At 57.7% G+C, this 15,403-nt stretch overlaps 1 protein-coding gene and 1 long non-coding RNA gene across 2 annotated transcripts; both read right to left on the reverse strand.

The window, feature by feature from the left end:
- Positions 1-248: 248 nt before the first annotated feature.
- LOC130029026 (uncharacterized) lies at positions 249-1,508 on the reverse strand. The gene is made up of 2 exons (XR_008793243.1): positions 1,447-1,508; positions 249-1,416 (listed from the first exon to the last, which is right to left on the reverse strand). It is a non-coding gene; the product is annotated as an uncharacterized LOC130029026 (long non-coding RNA).
- Positions 1,509-2,058: 550 nt separating this feature from the next.
- LOC130028995 (zinc finger protein OZF-like) lies at positions 2,059-7,534 on the reverse strand. Its single transcript, XM_056119887.1, has 5 exons — positions 7,455-7,534; positions 6,175-6,301; positions 5,684-5,758; positions 4,694-4,776; positions 2,059-3,443 (listed from the first exon to the last, which is right to left on the reverse strand). The coding sequence occupies exons 1-5, from the start codon at positions 7,485-7,487 to the stop codon at positions 2,109-2,111; spliced, it is 1,653 nt and encodes a 550-aa protein (XP_055975862.1). The 5' UTR covers positions 7,488-7,534; the 3' UTR covers positions 2,059-2,108.
- Between the last annotated feature and the right edge of the window lie 7,869 nt (positions 7,535-15,403).

Here is a 15,403-nt window from a genome sequence, read left to right on the forward strand (position 1 = left end):
ACCGTGGCTCAAGCCATCTCCTACCCTTTCCCAGGGGCTCTGTGTTCCGGGAGTGTGGGAGGAGCCCAGCTGGGGTGCAAGGTGAGGTGGGGGCCCTGGATGGCTGAGTCCAGTTGGGAAACGCCAGCAACTGCCCCCATTGGCCGCCTACCACCCTCACGTGCAGGCACACAGAGACAAACAAGAATCCAGTTTTAGAAAGCAAAGCACCACACTCATTGAACAGATCCGCGATGAAGCCTGGGAACTGACATTTCAGATTGTATTTCAAGAAAAGAAAAAGACCAGGGACTGGAGCTGTTTAAAGGGCATGGGCTCAGTGGGCCTGAGGCCCCGGGTTGGAGCCTTGGCACCGCCCGGACTCCCAGCGTGCCAGGAGTGACCCGGAGCAAGGTGCCAGGAGCGAAGCCGCCCTGGGGCATCGCTGGGCGCACTGAAGCCAGGAGCAGACGCAGCCCGTAGGGATAATGGCGGGGACAGCTGCCCCGGCCATTTGCTGATCTCCAGCCCCTCCAACGTGTTCATCGCAGCCTTTTGTTTTTGCGACTCAGACATCTTGGCGGGGAGGGGTGGGTTTTGTGGGGTTGAGCTCCTCCCGGGGTCACCCCCGTCCCCGAGACGGCAAGCTCAGGTGAGTGCGTCCACTTCACATGCTGAACCCTGACCCCGGTATGGGCCCTGCACATCAGCAGGCTCACCTGGGGCCCCGGGCCCCTGACCCGAGTCAAGAAAGTGGGGTTCCAGGCAGGCTGAGAGGTGTATCTGCAGGGTGAAGAAACATCTGCTACCTTCTCCGTCCTTCCCAGACGGGGATCCCAAGGCCCTTGGGACGAGGGGTGCAGATGGCCCCCAGATGCGCTGACCTGTTTCCATCGATCCCAAGCGTCCCGATAAATAGTTACGGAAAAGCATCAGCACTGGGGAGGAACCTGCCAAGGTTACACATGGATTTTCTTGATGCCTTAGCTGGGATGTCTAGTGACTATGGGACAGTCCAGAGCTCACTGCTCTGAGCTGGGGGGCAGAGGAGTGGTCTGGGCGCCGTGAGGAGGGGGGAACCTGGTGATCCCCACGGCACCACAGCCTAGGCTGGGTCCTCAACAGCCTGTCTCACTGGTCAAGGATCGGCAGGTGTGGCCCAGGGTCCCTGAACACCTCCTGGGAGTCGGCACCTCCCCAAAGAAAGTCACTGGAGGCCCGAATTGGCCAAACCCATCCATCAGAGATGCCGGGGCCGAGGGGAGAGGCAGGAGCTGCAGCTGCGGGGGAAGGCGCACGCCCTGGACCCCTGCAGGCCTGCGGCAGGCACCCCCACCCCCAGGGGCCTCCCGAGTTCCCCACAGCTGCTCCATTCGGGTGGATCCAGCTTGGGTTGTGGGCTGGTACCTGGGTACCCAGTTCTCAGCCCCCAGTACCCTGGGCACCTAGTACCCAAGTGCCCAGTACCCCGGGTACTCAGTACTTGTGTTCACTGCGTTTGGGCAGGGCTGGGTGGGGGCACATTCACATGTGGCTGTCAGGCTTCTGCCCCCCATGGGGACCGGGGCAGGGGGCTAAGATCTGGCTCCTGGGAACTTCCGCATGGCAGGAGATGCGTCTGGCAGGGAGCCCCAGCTTCCTCTTCTTAGCACATAGGAGCCAGGGCGGCCTGTGTTGTCCTTGAGGACAACATCCATCCATCCATCCCGCAAAGGCCAGGGGGGAGCTGAAATGCCCCCAACTCCCACCCCGGCAGGAAAGGAGGCTCCCTGCGGTGTGGGAACACCTGGGAATGGCAAAGCAAAGAAGAAATGCAGTTCCAGAACCTTCTCTGGGCGACTTCTAGAATCTTCTAAACCTGTCACGGGTGGTGGCGGCCATGAGTTCTAGAATCTTCTAGCACCTTCTCTCCAGGGGCTTCTCGACTCTTCAGCAAGTGATGAGGAAGAAACCCCCATTCCACCTTGGCCCCGCTTGGAACCTTCCCCTCCAATGTCAATGTTCTGCCTGCTTCTGGGGCCACACAAGTCAGTGGAGGTGGGGCGGGGCGGGGCGGGGCCAGGCGGCACGGGAACCGAATGGACCCGCCGGGCCGCAGGGCCAGGCCAGAGGACGCCTCCCAGGCCCTTCTACAGGCCGATGGCTTGTCGCCAGTGCGTGTCCTCGTGCTTGGCCAGGAGGGCGAACTGGGCGAAGGCCTCGCCGCACTCCTTGCAGCGGTAGGGCGTCTCGCTGCCGTGGATCTTCATGTGGGCCGTGAGGCCGGACGAGTTGAGGAAGGCGCGGCCGCACTCGGCACACTCGAAGGCCTTGTCGCCCGTGTGCGTGCGCTTGTGCAGGAGGACGCTGGAGGCCTTGGCGAAGGCCTTGCCGCACAGCTCGCAGGGGTAGCGCCGCTCGTTGTGCGAGTGCAGGTGCTTGGTGAGGCGCGTGGACGCCGTGAAGGCCTTGCCGCACTTCTTGCACACGTAGGGCTTCTCGCCCGTGTGCGAGCGCTTGTGGATGACCACGTAGGAGGACGTGGTGAAGGTCTTGCCGCAGAGGTTGCACTGGAAGGGCTTCTCGCCCGTGTGCGTGCGGAAGTGCTTGGTGAGGTTGGACGAGGACGAGAAGGCGCGGCCGCACTTGTCGCACTTGTAGGGCTTCACGCCCGTGTGGATCTTCACGTGCTCGCTCAGCCCCGACGACTTGAGGAAGGCCTTGCCGCACTCCTTGCACTCGTAGGGCTTCTCGGAGTTGTGGATCTTCATGTGCTCGCCCAGGCCCGACGCCTTGGAGAAGGCCTTGCCGCAAGCCTGGCACACGTAGGGCTTCTCGCCGCTGTGGATCTTCACGTGCTTGGCCAGCACCGAGGAGCGCGTGAAGGCCTTGCCGCACTCCCGGCACACGTAGGGCTTCTCGCCCGTGTGCACGCGCTTGTGGATGAGGGTGTAGGACGAGCTGGTGAAGGTCTTGAAGCAGATGTTGCACTGGAAGGGCTTCTCGCCCGTGTGCGTCACGAAGTGGCGGGTGAGCTTGGGCAGCGAGCCGAAGGCCCGCCAGCACTTGTCGCACTTGAACACCTTCTCCTCGGCGGGGCTCCGGGGCGGCCCCGCGGTGTGCGGCGATGGGCCGAAGGCCACCGCGCCGTGGGCGTCCACCAGGTGCGTGGGCCACGGCAGGTCGAGCCCGCACTCGGCATGGCACGGATACGGTCCCATCCCGGCATGCACCGGGTGGAGGTGGAAACAGGGGGACCCGCCGAACACATCGTGCTTCCCGTCCATGGCTACGTCTGTGGCGCCGGCTAGTCCCGCTGACTCCAGCAAGGCCTTCCCGGGGGACGGTCTCCGCCTGGGGCCCAGGAGGCCTTTCCCGCCCTCATCCTCCGAGGCGGCCTCTCCGCCCGGCGGCGTCTCCCCGGGGCCGCCGAAGTCTTTCCCGTACTGCGCGTACTCGTACATCTCCCACTCCTCGATCCGCTCCTGGAGAGAACACAGACACCGTCACCCGGACACCGGCCAGGCCCTGCTCACGCTCCCCTCCTCCCCCAACTGGCTGGAACTTGGACTAAGATTTCTTTTCTCTGTCTTGGCTTTTTTTTTTTTCTTTTTGGGTCACAACCGGCAATGCACAGGGGTTACTCCTGGCTCTGCACTGGCGATGCTCGGGGGACCCTATGGGATGCTGGGAATAGAACCTGGGTCGGCTGCGTGCAAGGCAAATGCCCTACGCACTGTACTATAGATCCAGCCCCACCCTCTGTCTTGGTTTTGGGACCACACCCGACTGTGCTCTGGGCTGACTCCTAGTGGGGTTCAGGGGACCCGATGCAACGCTGGGGATCGAAGCTGGGTGGGCTGCGTGCAAGGCAAGCACCCTGCCTGTTGTCCTATGGCTCTGGCCCTCAGACTCGGCCTTCCACTGTTCACAGGACACACATGGAGCTCCCGCCTCGGGACTTCCTGGATGAATGAGGGACTTCCTGCCTGATCAGGTGTTTGTCTCTGATCTGGAGAGTCTATCTACCATGGCCATGGAACTCTGGGTCACCCAACGTCTTGCTATCTCAAGGGATCAGTCCCCGTGGGAGCTGTGCAGGCATCTGTCCAGCTGGATGTGAGGGATCCCCAGACTGGGCCTCCGCAGAGGCCGCATCCTCTAGGGGGTGAGTGCTGGTTCTCTGACATGGTCACCCCTTGTGGCAAAGGTGAATGTTTCGTCTGTGGAAAACTCTCAGCATTTTTCCAACATGGAAGAAAAGGAACAGTGATGGGGCTGGAAAGATAGCACAGCAGGTAGGGCATTTGCCTTGCACGTGGCCGACCTGCCCGGGTTTGATTCCCAGCATCCCATATGGTCCCCTGAGCACTGCCAGGGGTAATTCCTGAGTGCAGTGCAAAGCCAGGAGTAACCCCTGAGCATCGCCGGGTGTGACCCAAAAAGCAATAAACGAACAAACAAACAAACAAATAAATAAATAAGAAAAGGAACAGTGATGTCCAGACTTCCCAATCGGGAGCCAGAGCCATAGCAGAGTGGGGGGGCGGGTGCTGGCCTGGCATGCAGCTGACCCAGGTTCAATCCCCGGCACCCCACAGGGTCCAGTCCCCTGTGCACTGCTCGGAGTGATTCCTGAGTGCAGAGTCAAAAGAAAACCCTGAGCTTTGCCGGGTGTGACCCCCTGAGACAAATAAAACCCCCACAAAACAGAAATCAAACTTCCTGGTCTTACCGTTTTTATTCTAACGGGTGTTTCATTCTCAGCATCAGACGGCTGAAGCTCGGTGTCTGAGTTTGAAAGCTGCTGGTCCCACTCTTAAGAGAAGAGAATGTGAAGTGTAAGAATCTGCACAGCATAAGGATCGGAGCCATAGTACAGCAAGTAAGGCGCCTGCATGCAGCTGATCTAGGTTCGATCCCCGGCACTCCAGAAGATCCCCTTAGCCCCACCAGCAGTGATCCCTGAGCACAGAGCCAGGAGTAAGCTCTGAGCAGCACGTGGGTAATTCTCCACCAAAAACCCAAAAAGAGGGGCTGGAGTGATAGCACAGCGGGTAGGGTTTTTGCCTTGCACGTGGCCAACCTGGGTTTGATTCCCAGCATCCCATATGGTCCCCCGAGCACCGCCAGGAATGATTTCTTGAGTGCAGAGCCAGGAGTAACCCCAGTGCATCGCTGGGTATGACCCAAAAAGCAAAACAAAACTCCCCCCTAAAACATAGCTGAATGAGATCAAAATCGCTTGCATTTTCTCATGCAAAATTTACATACTACTGTGAACCAATGACTGAGTAATACAATGTTCAAAAACTATAAATTTCAAATGTAACGGATAATTTTGTGACTATCACAGTAATATTTTTGTTTTGGGGCCACACCCTGCGACCCTCAGGGCCGATTCCTGGCTCTGCCCTCAGGAACCACTCCTGGCGGGGCCTGGGGGACCCTATGGGGAGCCGGAGATGAAAGCTGGGATGGGCACATGTGAGGCAAATGCCCTATGCTACAGCTCCAGTCCCGTCACGGGAAATTTGGAGCCAATGGTATGTACAAAAGACCAAATGTCCTGGGTCTTCTGAGAGCATGACCAGATTCGAGTTCCTGACATTTCTGAATGTTGGTGATGGGGCCACAGCGGGTGGGGTCCCAGGCCCCAGACCTCCGCCATTCACCCACACAACCTGGTCATCCCCTTCCGGAGGGATGGCCTGAGGCTACTCACCTTCCTCCACTGCCCTCAGTTCCTCCTCCTCTTCTTCCAGCCAAGACATGGCACTGGACTTCAATCCCGGGTTCCCTGCGCATGGGGAAGGCGTGATCAGGAGACTCAGCATCACTGAAACCCTGGCCCACCTTCCCAGGAACCAAGTCTTCACTGCCCTTTTTTGCCCTTTTTTGCAGGGTGGGGGGACCACATCCAGTGGAGCTCTGCTCAGGGCTGACTCCTGGATGCGCTTGGGGAACCCTACGGGATGCTGGGGATTGAACCCAGGTTGGGCACAGGTCAGGCCAGTGCCCTGCCTGCAAACACCTTTGGTTGCCGCCAGGTGGTTGGTGCCAGCACAGCAGACGGTGCAAAGCCAGCATGGGGCACTGCGGCGAATCCAGAGGACAGAGCTGTCCGGGTGCTGGAGTGGTCCCCAGGGCTACAGGGATACTCTGGAGGGCAGAGTGGGGTGCCTGTACTGCTCCCGGCCCGAGGGCGGCGCTCACCAATGGCCCGCAGGTGCTGGCACGTCTCCAGCATCACATCCCTGTAGAGCTTCCTCTGAGAGGCGTCCAGGCATGTCCACTCCTCCGGGGTGAAGCTCACAGCCACATCGGGAAAGGTCACTGCATCCTGGGCCAGCATACATGGGGCGGGGGTAGGAACCAGCCCCCACTCCCCCGTGCCCTGCCATGCATGGCCTTGGGGCATCGCCCCTCTTCCTCCTCCTAAATTTTTGCAGGCTCGGGGCCATGCCTGACATCTCAGGGCTGACTCCTGATGGGGCTCAGGAGAGCCGATCGGGTGCTGGGGGTCGAACCCAGGTCGACTGTGTGCAAAGCAGGCACCAGTCCTGTTGCTGTCCTGGCCCTGGGCCTCTGGCTAACATGCATCTACACTCAATCATGTTGAATCGCCCCAGCCATGGCTCTAATGATTCAAGAATCACGTGAGATCGTCCAGATGGTACCTCATATGGCCCCAGAGCCCTGCCAAGAGCGATCCCTGAGCACCAGCCAGGAGCGGTTCAGAGCCCTTCTCTCAGCCCATTCTCCCCTCTTCAAATCACATGAAATAATTAAAAAAAAAATTTTTTTTTTTTGAGGGAGGTCATACGCAGCGATGCTCAAGGGTTATCCCTAGCTCTGTACTCAGGGATCACTCCTACTAGGCTCAGGGAACCATATGGCAAGCTGGGGCTTGAACTAGATGAGACGTGTGCAAGGGTAACACCCTCCTCACCGTTCTATTGCTCCAGCCCCATCACAATGATCGAATAACTCTCCCCTAGTTTTCAGGCTAGAGCACAATGCTAAGCAGGTGAAGCTTAATGGATGAAAAATTGACATGTGTGCCTTTGATGCACGATCCTTCAGCAAAATCATCATCATAAAACCCAGCAGAGCAGCTGGAGAGATAGGAGAGTGGGGAGCCTGCACACGGCCAACCTGGGTTTAATTCCCGGCACCCCACAGGGTGCCCCTGTGGGGGCACGGCCAGGAGTAACCCCTGAGCATTGTCGGGGCGGGGAGCCCCAAACAAATAAAAGACAAACAGCAGAGTATTGCCACAGGAGCCAGTACTGGGAATTCATGTTTCGTTAGCGTCCAGTAACTTTTGCTGACGACCTGATGCCCACACGGCGAGGCAGTTCCTTGGGGAGGCCCGTCACCCGCCCGCCTTGCCCTCGTTTCTTCCTCAGAGAAAGCTGGGGGTGGAGTGTCACAGGCCTTGGCATATGTCCATGACAACAGGAGGCCCTGCTTCTGGAATAAGTTTATCTTACCTGAGGACCGTCTGTCCAACTGTCAATCTCCATTCTTCCGGCCTCCTGCTTTTCCCAGGATGTAGAGAAGGTCCTTCTAAGAAGAGCTGGAAGAACCCCAACAAGGCGTGAACCCCCAACAGCCTGGAGCTTGTTGCCTTCCTGTGCCAAATGACCCAGCAGGGTCCCCCAACCCCCCTTGCTCCTACCCCCTCCAGTCACATTCGAGATCTCCCGCAGGGACACTGGGGTGTGGTACCATGCTGGGGGCTGGGGGCGTGGAGGGGCCCTACACCTCACCTGCTAGCCAAGAGTTCCCACCAGGAGCAGAGCTATGATTTCTTTTTTCTCTTTTGGTTTTCAGGCCACACCCAGCGATGCTCAGGGGTTACTCCTGGCTCTGTGCGCAGGAATGGGGCTGCCGGGGATTGAACCCAGGTTGGCTGCATGCAAAGCAAGCGCCCTACCCGCGGTACTCTCTCTCAGGGACCTACTATTTATTTTTTTTCTTTTTTGGGTCACACCCGGCAATGCACAGGGGTTACGCCTGGCTCTGTACTCAGGAATTACCCCTGGCGGTGCTTAGGGGACCATATGGGATGCTGGGAATCGAACCCAGGTCGGCCGCGTGCAAGGCAAATGCCCTACCCGCTGTGCTATTGCTCCAGCCGCCTACAATTTATTTTTACAAAAAAGAAATTCTGAACTAAACTAGATAATTAGACAAGAATAACTGAGCATCAAATATGCATATATCAATTTAGATAGTTTCATTTGCAGTCTGAAAAATTTTAGAATTGCCTTTGATGCAAAACGTATTATAGCTGTAGAAAAGTCTGATTAAAAATATGTATTACAAATTAATAAAAATAAAGGAGGCAGAAGCCGAAAAGATAGTACAGCGGGTTGGGTGCTGACCTTACATGTGGGTTACCTGGGTTTGATCCCTGGCATCCCTTATGGTCCCCCGAGAACTGCCAGGAGTCATTTCTGACTGCAGAGCCAGGAGTAACCCCAAGCATCATTGGTGTGACCCAAATTGCAAGATAATAATAATAAATACTGTGACAATAAAAAAAAAAATCAAAGGGGCTGGAGCGATAGCACAGCAGATAGGGCATTTGCCTTGCATGCGGCTGACCCGGGTTTGAATCCCAGCATCCCATATGGTCCCCTGAGCACCGCCAGGAGTAATTCCTGAGTGCAAAGCCAGGAGGAACCCCTGTACATCGTCGGGTGTGACCCAAAAAGCAAAAAAGCAAAAAAAAAAAATCAGAAATATCAAAATACATGGTTTTCTAAAGAGAACTGGCACATTTCAAAGAATCAATGTACTGAACAAATAACAGAAACATAAGTAAATTCAAAGGATTCAAAGTCCTAAAAATTTGCGTTAATGTAAAAGGATCTCAGTCCAGAAGCAACCAAAAATACTGGACCCACTTTTTTTTTTGTACACCTGTTCTGATGTCAAACAGAGTGGACATCAAATGCAAATATTAAAACAAAACAAAGACTTTTGGTTTTGGTGGGATAATCAATGCCCTTCTCTCAGGAACTGTACTACTAAGAATTTCTAGGTAATTATCCTGACTGCAATTTATCGAGATCTTCCTTAGTTTCAAACAGTTACCATAAAACTGTGTTCATGGCTGAGGACAAAACATGCAAAACGGTTTTAAAAAGGGGGAGAGGGGTTTATTCTGATCACAAATTAGATTTTACTGTCCAGCCAAATTTTATGACTTCTCCCAGGCCTTCAGGTATATACTTTTACAGAAGCACTTATGTAGGGAAAAATTACTCAGTCCAAGTATCCTGCTAATAAAAATTTAATTTTTTTTTCTTTTTAGAGAATTGGGGTATTACTGGTTGTGCTCAGGGCTGACTCCTGGCTCTGTGTTCAAAATAACTCTACTGTGGAATGAACATAAAATCCCTAGACCTGCGGGAGTTCAGCTAAGGATACCGCTGATCCTTAGCTGAACCATTTTTTTTCAGGCCACACCCGGTGGTGCTCAGGGCTTACGACCAGCTCAGCTCTAAGATCAACCCCTGAGGGGCTCAGGAGATCCAACCGGGTCAGCAGTGTCCAAGACCAGCTCCCTACCTGTGGTCCTATCTCTACCTATCTCTACCGCCCCAAAGGAATAAGAAGATCAATTTTATTCCCATTTACACAGACACGCTGTTATCTTTCTACCTGCAGGCAACTTTCCAAAGAAAACACCATGTGGACACTTGCATTAGCTCTGAGCAGCACCCCCAGAACCACATGGTCTCCTAGGAGTGCTGGCCTTACACAGCTGGCTGGCTGCAGCTCGGGGCCAGCAGGCTCACCCCCCTGGAGAGCATCCCCGCGGTGTCCAGCAGCGCGCGTCCCGGAGGTGTCCAGCCGCGCGCATCCCCGCGGTGTCCAGCCGCGCGCATCCCCGCGGTGTCCAGCCGCGCGCAACCCCGCGGTGTCCAGCCGCGCGCAACCCCGCGGTGGCCAGTCGCGCGCATCCCCGCGGTGGCCAGCTCCGCGCATCCCTGCAGTGGCCAGCCTGGTCCTTCCCTCGCATCCCCGCCACGCCAGCAACGTTTTGAGTTGCGGGGGGGAGGGGGGGTTAGTGCAAAGACAAAGAGGAATTCTAAAGCGTAACTTTTCCTTGCAGAATATAGGACATCAGGTTCTTTGTGGCCACTGTCACCCCAATACTCACACGGACACTCGGGGGGCTCGCCAAGGTCCGGGAGAACCCGAGGGCTTGGGGGTTGGGGGCGGGGGGGAAGCCTGAGCAACGGGACCCGCCGAACGGAAATCCTCCGTCTCCTGCGGAAACATCACCGGGGTTATTCGCACGGGCCGGGGGGTGGGGGTGGGCACCCCGGGAGCACGTGGGTGGAAGCCCCCCTCTCCCCCGCTCCGACCCCCATGAGCGCAGCCTCGGAATGGGGGTGTCCGGGGCAGCTGCAAACGATCGGGGGCCGCCAGAGGCGGCCCCGCGCCGTCCCGGGACAAAAGCAGCCTGGCCCGACCCCCGGGCCCCCGCCCCCCGCCCTCCCGCCCCGGGTCCTCACTGATGGAATCCACGACAGGACGACGCGCCCGACTCGCTCCCCCAGCGCAGCCAGCAGACAAAAAGGTCCAGCGAGCCGGTGACGCCACTTCCGCTTCCTGCCCGCCCCTTAAAGGGCCAGCTCCGGGGGCCCCTGGACAGTCCCCCACAACCACCCCCCAGCTTTGCGAAGACTTTTGCAGCTTAGAAAGGCCGGGATGTAGCTCCAGCGAGAGAGCGGTTGTCTACTATGTGAGGCCCTGCGTTGGGTCCCCGCGCAGGGAAAGACACACACGATTAAAATTAAAGAGGGGAAGAAATTGCACTCCTTTTGCTTATGGTTGTTGATCAGGTCAAGGTTACCGGTTCTGGGAATGGCTCTGGGCGGGCTGGAGGCGCATTTGGGTGCCTGAAGTGACCGCGGGTGTATCCACGGCTTGTTTGTCTCCAGGCTCTTAAGTGATGAAAGCCACCGGGGCTGAAGCCAGAGGACAGTGTGTGAGGCACTGGCCATGCACTCAGGCTACCCACCTGGGTTCCATCCCTGGCATCCCATATGTTCTCCCGAGCCCAGCCAGGAGTAGTTTCTGAGTGCAGAGCCAGCAGAAACCCCTGAGCATCACCAGGTGTGACCCAAAAATCCATTAAAAAAATAAAGAAAATCTCTAAGAGGACAAGTTCCTAAGTTTTCTTTTTAAAAAGGTCCATTAAGAGGGGGCACTTTTATTGGTTTTGGGTCCACAGCCGACGGTGTTCAGGGCTTACTTCTGGCTCTGGGCTCAGAAATTACTCCTGGAGGTGCTCAAAGGACCCTATGGGATGCCGGGCATCAAACCTGGGTTGGCTGGTACAAGGCAAGTGCCCTCTCTGCTGGACCATTTCTCCAGCCCCATTAAGCGAATTTTAAGCATTTATTCTCCCTCCTATTTTTGTTTTTTTTTTTTGGTTTTGGGTACCCAGAAGTACTCAAGGCTTATTCCTGGCTATGTGCTCAGGGATCACTCCTGGACCAGGTCAGCTATGTGCAAGGCAAGCCCCCTACCTGCTGTACTATTGCTCCTGCACTTCCCCTCCTTTGTTTGAGGTGACACCTGGGAGTACTCAGTGCTTACTCTGGCTCTGTGCTCAGGGATCAGTTGTGATAGTGCTCAGAAACCCTATGGAATTTCGGGTTTTGGAACCTGGGTGAGCTGTCTAGAAGTTCAGTGTTGCCAGTTGTGGACGACCCCCCTTCCCCCCCAAAAAAAACCCACTAAACAACAAACCACAATAGCTGCCCAAGGGGCTGGAGAGATAGCACAGCGGGTAGGGCGTTTGCCTTGCACGCGGCTGACCTGGGTTCGATTCCCAGCATCCTATATGGTCCCCTGAGCACCGCCAGGAGTAACTCCTGAATGCAGAGCCAGAAGTAAGCCCTGAGCATCGCTGGGTAACCCAAAAAAGCAGGAAAAAAAAAGCTGCTCAATAATTCTGCAAACACTCCTCAGAAACTATTTAACCAACAAGACCTCGCCCAGCACCCTTTGCCTTGGCGACGCTCGGCTTAAGTCCACCTGGCTTCATTCAAGCTCAGCACGGCAGCCGGCTGGCCACAGCCGGGAGTCAAACAAAAAAAGAAAAGAAAGTCAGATGCACAACCGCTTCCCCCAGAGAGCGGCAGGAAATCGCCCGCTGCTGCACTTCCTGCACACCTGGCGCTCTTTGGGGTGTCGTTGGGGCTGGGGGAGGGGATCCCCAAACCCCCAAACAAAAGACCCCCCAACCCCCAGGCCATTGCATCAGATCTTGTTGTGGGCCAGAGACCCAGAGACTGGGGTGGGGGTGGGGCTGGGGGGCGCTAAGGGTGCTGGTAGAGGAGGCCGAAATGCCCTCCCAGGAAGGGGAACAGGAGCCAGGAGAGTGGCGGCCAGTGGCTGGGCCGGGACACAGGAAGGGGTTTTCCCAGAGAAATGACTACTCAAGAGGGCTTGGGGTTTGTCCTTGCATATATAGTGTTGGTTTGTGGGCCACACCCGGCGGTACTCAGGGCTTACTCCTGGCTCCATAACACGGGAATTACTCCTGGCGGTGGTAGAGGGGACCCTAAGGAGTCCCAGGGATGGAATGCGGGTCCGATGCGTACAGGCAAATGCCTTGTGTGCCTTACTCTCCAAGTTCTTGCATATTTGGAGGAGGGCAAAGAGGTGCCTTGTTGGTCGCTTTGTTTTTGTGGGGTGGAGTTCGGACCGTGCCTGGCGGTGCTCTGGGCTTACTTCTTGCGGGGCTGGGTCGCGGGGGGAGAGAGGGACCCCTTATAGATGTGCTGGAGATCGCTCGCCGTCGGCTGCGATTGCCCTCCCCTTGGTAGGCTGTTGCATTCCAAAGTTCTCTTTCTGGGGCGGGAGCTAGTACTGTGGTGAGGGCGCCTGCATTCCCGCCACCTGGTCTCCCAGCATCGCGGGGGCCGCCTTGGAGGCACCAGCACCGCGGGAAGCATCGATTTCTGGGGATGCCTGTATTGAACTTGCATTGAACCGGATCGGTGGAGAAGCAACGCGCTTGGGAGGGGCAGAGAGGGCCGAGCAGCGCCGGGCACCGCGGGGCGTCCTCCCTTCCCCCCCTTACCCCTGGGGACCGCCTCTGCCGCCACCTGGTGTCCGAAACGTGCTCGCCGGCCCGCCAAGGGGCCCCCAAGGTCCCGGGAACGCGCCAAGCACTGGGCCTGGCGCGCATCCCAGAGCCCCAGAGCGACGGCCACACAGAAGGCCCGGGTGGGGCCACCCGCGGTGAGGCTCCCCTGCACGGGGCGGGGAGGGGGGCAGCAACGAGGCCCCGGTGACCCAGGAACTTCGGGGTCCCCTGCTCCTCGAGCCCCAGCAAGCGGCACCCCAGAGAAGGGGTTGGAAGGTTGGCGTCCAAGGCTCGTTACGCTGTCGCTCGTGTAATACATGGAAATAGCCCCCTCGGGCATGCCGGCCGAGCTGTCGCGGCCAGGGGACCTTTGTCGGGGTTCCCGAGGGCGTCGTGTGTGCGCTTTGTGACATCACCTCCAACAGCAGCCACTGGGACGGGGCCCTAGCAGGGCCCGCAGCCGGGAGCTCTATTCACGTGAGAAAAGGGAGCAGGTCAAGGGGGCTGCGACCCCCGCCTCAACCAGGCCGGGGCTTGCAACCTCCAGGCACCAAGACGGTGACCAAGCCCTGAAGTTAACCACACGCCTCTTAGAAGCCTGAGCCGGACTCTGCAAGGACTCAAAGAGGTCTGCGGCAGGCCCCGCCCCATCTACTTCAGATCCCGCCCACCCAACGGCAGATCCCGCCCCATTTGCCGTAAGCTCCGCCCCTCAGGCGGCAGACTCCGTCCAATTGGTGTCACGCCCCGCTCATAAAGCGGAAGACCCCGCCCCACCTACTTCAGGCCACGCCCAAGCAGCGACCGTTCCCGCCCCTCCGGAGGCAGACCCCGCCCAACTGGAGTCAGTCCGGCCCAGCATGCGGCAGATCCCGCCCCTTCGGCGGCAGACCCCGCCCCGGGGTTCCGGGAACGCCCTCAGGCCGGGCTGCGTGGGTGTCCCGGATCTTAGAGGCAGAGGCCTGAACCGCGTCCAGGCTCCTCATTCTCCGCCCCCCCACCCGGGGGTTCAGTGCGAGCAGCAGCTGCAGCCGGGATTGTAGCTAAGCACTGAGGCTTTGCATGTGTGAGGCCCAGCGTTCCATTCCTCCCCTGACCTCAAAATCAAAACAAAACAAAACAAAACCAAACCCAGAACGAAACAGACACACAGGATAAAAAAAGCAGCTGGACACCGAGGGAGGAGAGCGCTCAGCGGGCTGGAACGCAGGATTTGCATGCAGGAGGCCCAGGCTTGATTCCCTGAGCACAGCCGGGTGTGGTCCTAAAGCAAACAGATCAAATAAAGCCGCAGCACGGCCCCCAGACGCGCCTGCAGGCCAGAAGCGGGGCGGACCGGTCCAGGGAGCTTGCCCAGCCTGGCGCACTTCAAGTGCAATCGGGGGCCCGCCTGGGGCAGGGTACAAACTCCACCGCGCCCCCCTTTATGCGCCCCTAATTCAACCGCGACCTAGTGGGGCACTGGGCCAGTCTAGGAACTGGGAACGCAGGGGCTGTACTGGGGCTGGGGCACTTGTCTTAGGCATAGCCAACCCAGATAGGATCCCTGACACACCATAGGGTACCCCGACCCCCGTCAGGGCGATCCCTGAGCGCAGAGCCAGGAGTCAGCTCTGACGCCCCCAGACAAACAAAAGAGCAGAAGCTCGGGACACTCCGGCTGGAAGCCACAGTCCCTAGCAGGGATGGCCCTGTACCGGCTGTCACAACACAACCGAACTAGGTCACCCAGACCCTGTGCCTGATGCCACCCCAGGTGCTGCCCCCTCTGCCAACGTGGAGCTCAGTGGCAGCAGAGACTGGTCCAACAGGCAACACCCCACAGCAGTTTTGTCCCTAGGGGGCCACACCCAGCAGTGCTCAGGGACCACACCTTGCTGGATGCTTGGGCACATTCTGGCATTGGCATTGGGTCTCCTGTATGCAAAACATCAAACTTGGGGCAGGGGTCAGCCTGGGCCAGGCCCTTGGTGTGAAATAAAGAGGTTTTCTTTTCTTTTTCTATTTTTTGGAGGGAGGGGGATGAGGGTTCACTCAGGGATTACTCCTAGCCCTGCACTCAGAAATCACTGGTGGTGGTGCTCAGGGGATCCTATTACGGTCCCCCAGGGGCTGAAATGATAGCACAGCTGGTTGGGCGTTTGCCTTGCACCAAGCTGGCCTGGGTTCGATTCCTCTGTCCCTCTTGGAGAGCCTGGCAAGCTACCGAGAGTATCCCACCTGCACGGCAGTGCCTGGCAAGCTACCCATGGCATACTCGATATGCCAAAAACAGTAACAACAAGTCTCCAGCCACAAGGCACGCATCTTTTGAAAAAA

This window comes from Sorex fumeus, unplaced genomic scaffold (genome assembly GCF_029834395.1).
Source record: "Sorex fumeus unplaced genomic scaffold, SorFum_2.1 ptg000041l, whole genome shotgun sequence".
In the NCBI taxonomy this organism is placed as follows: domain Eukaryota; kingdom Metazoa; phylum Chordata; class Mammalia; order Eulipotyphla; family Soricidae; genus Sorex; species Sorex fumeus.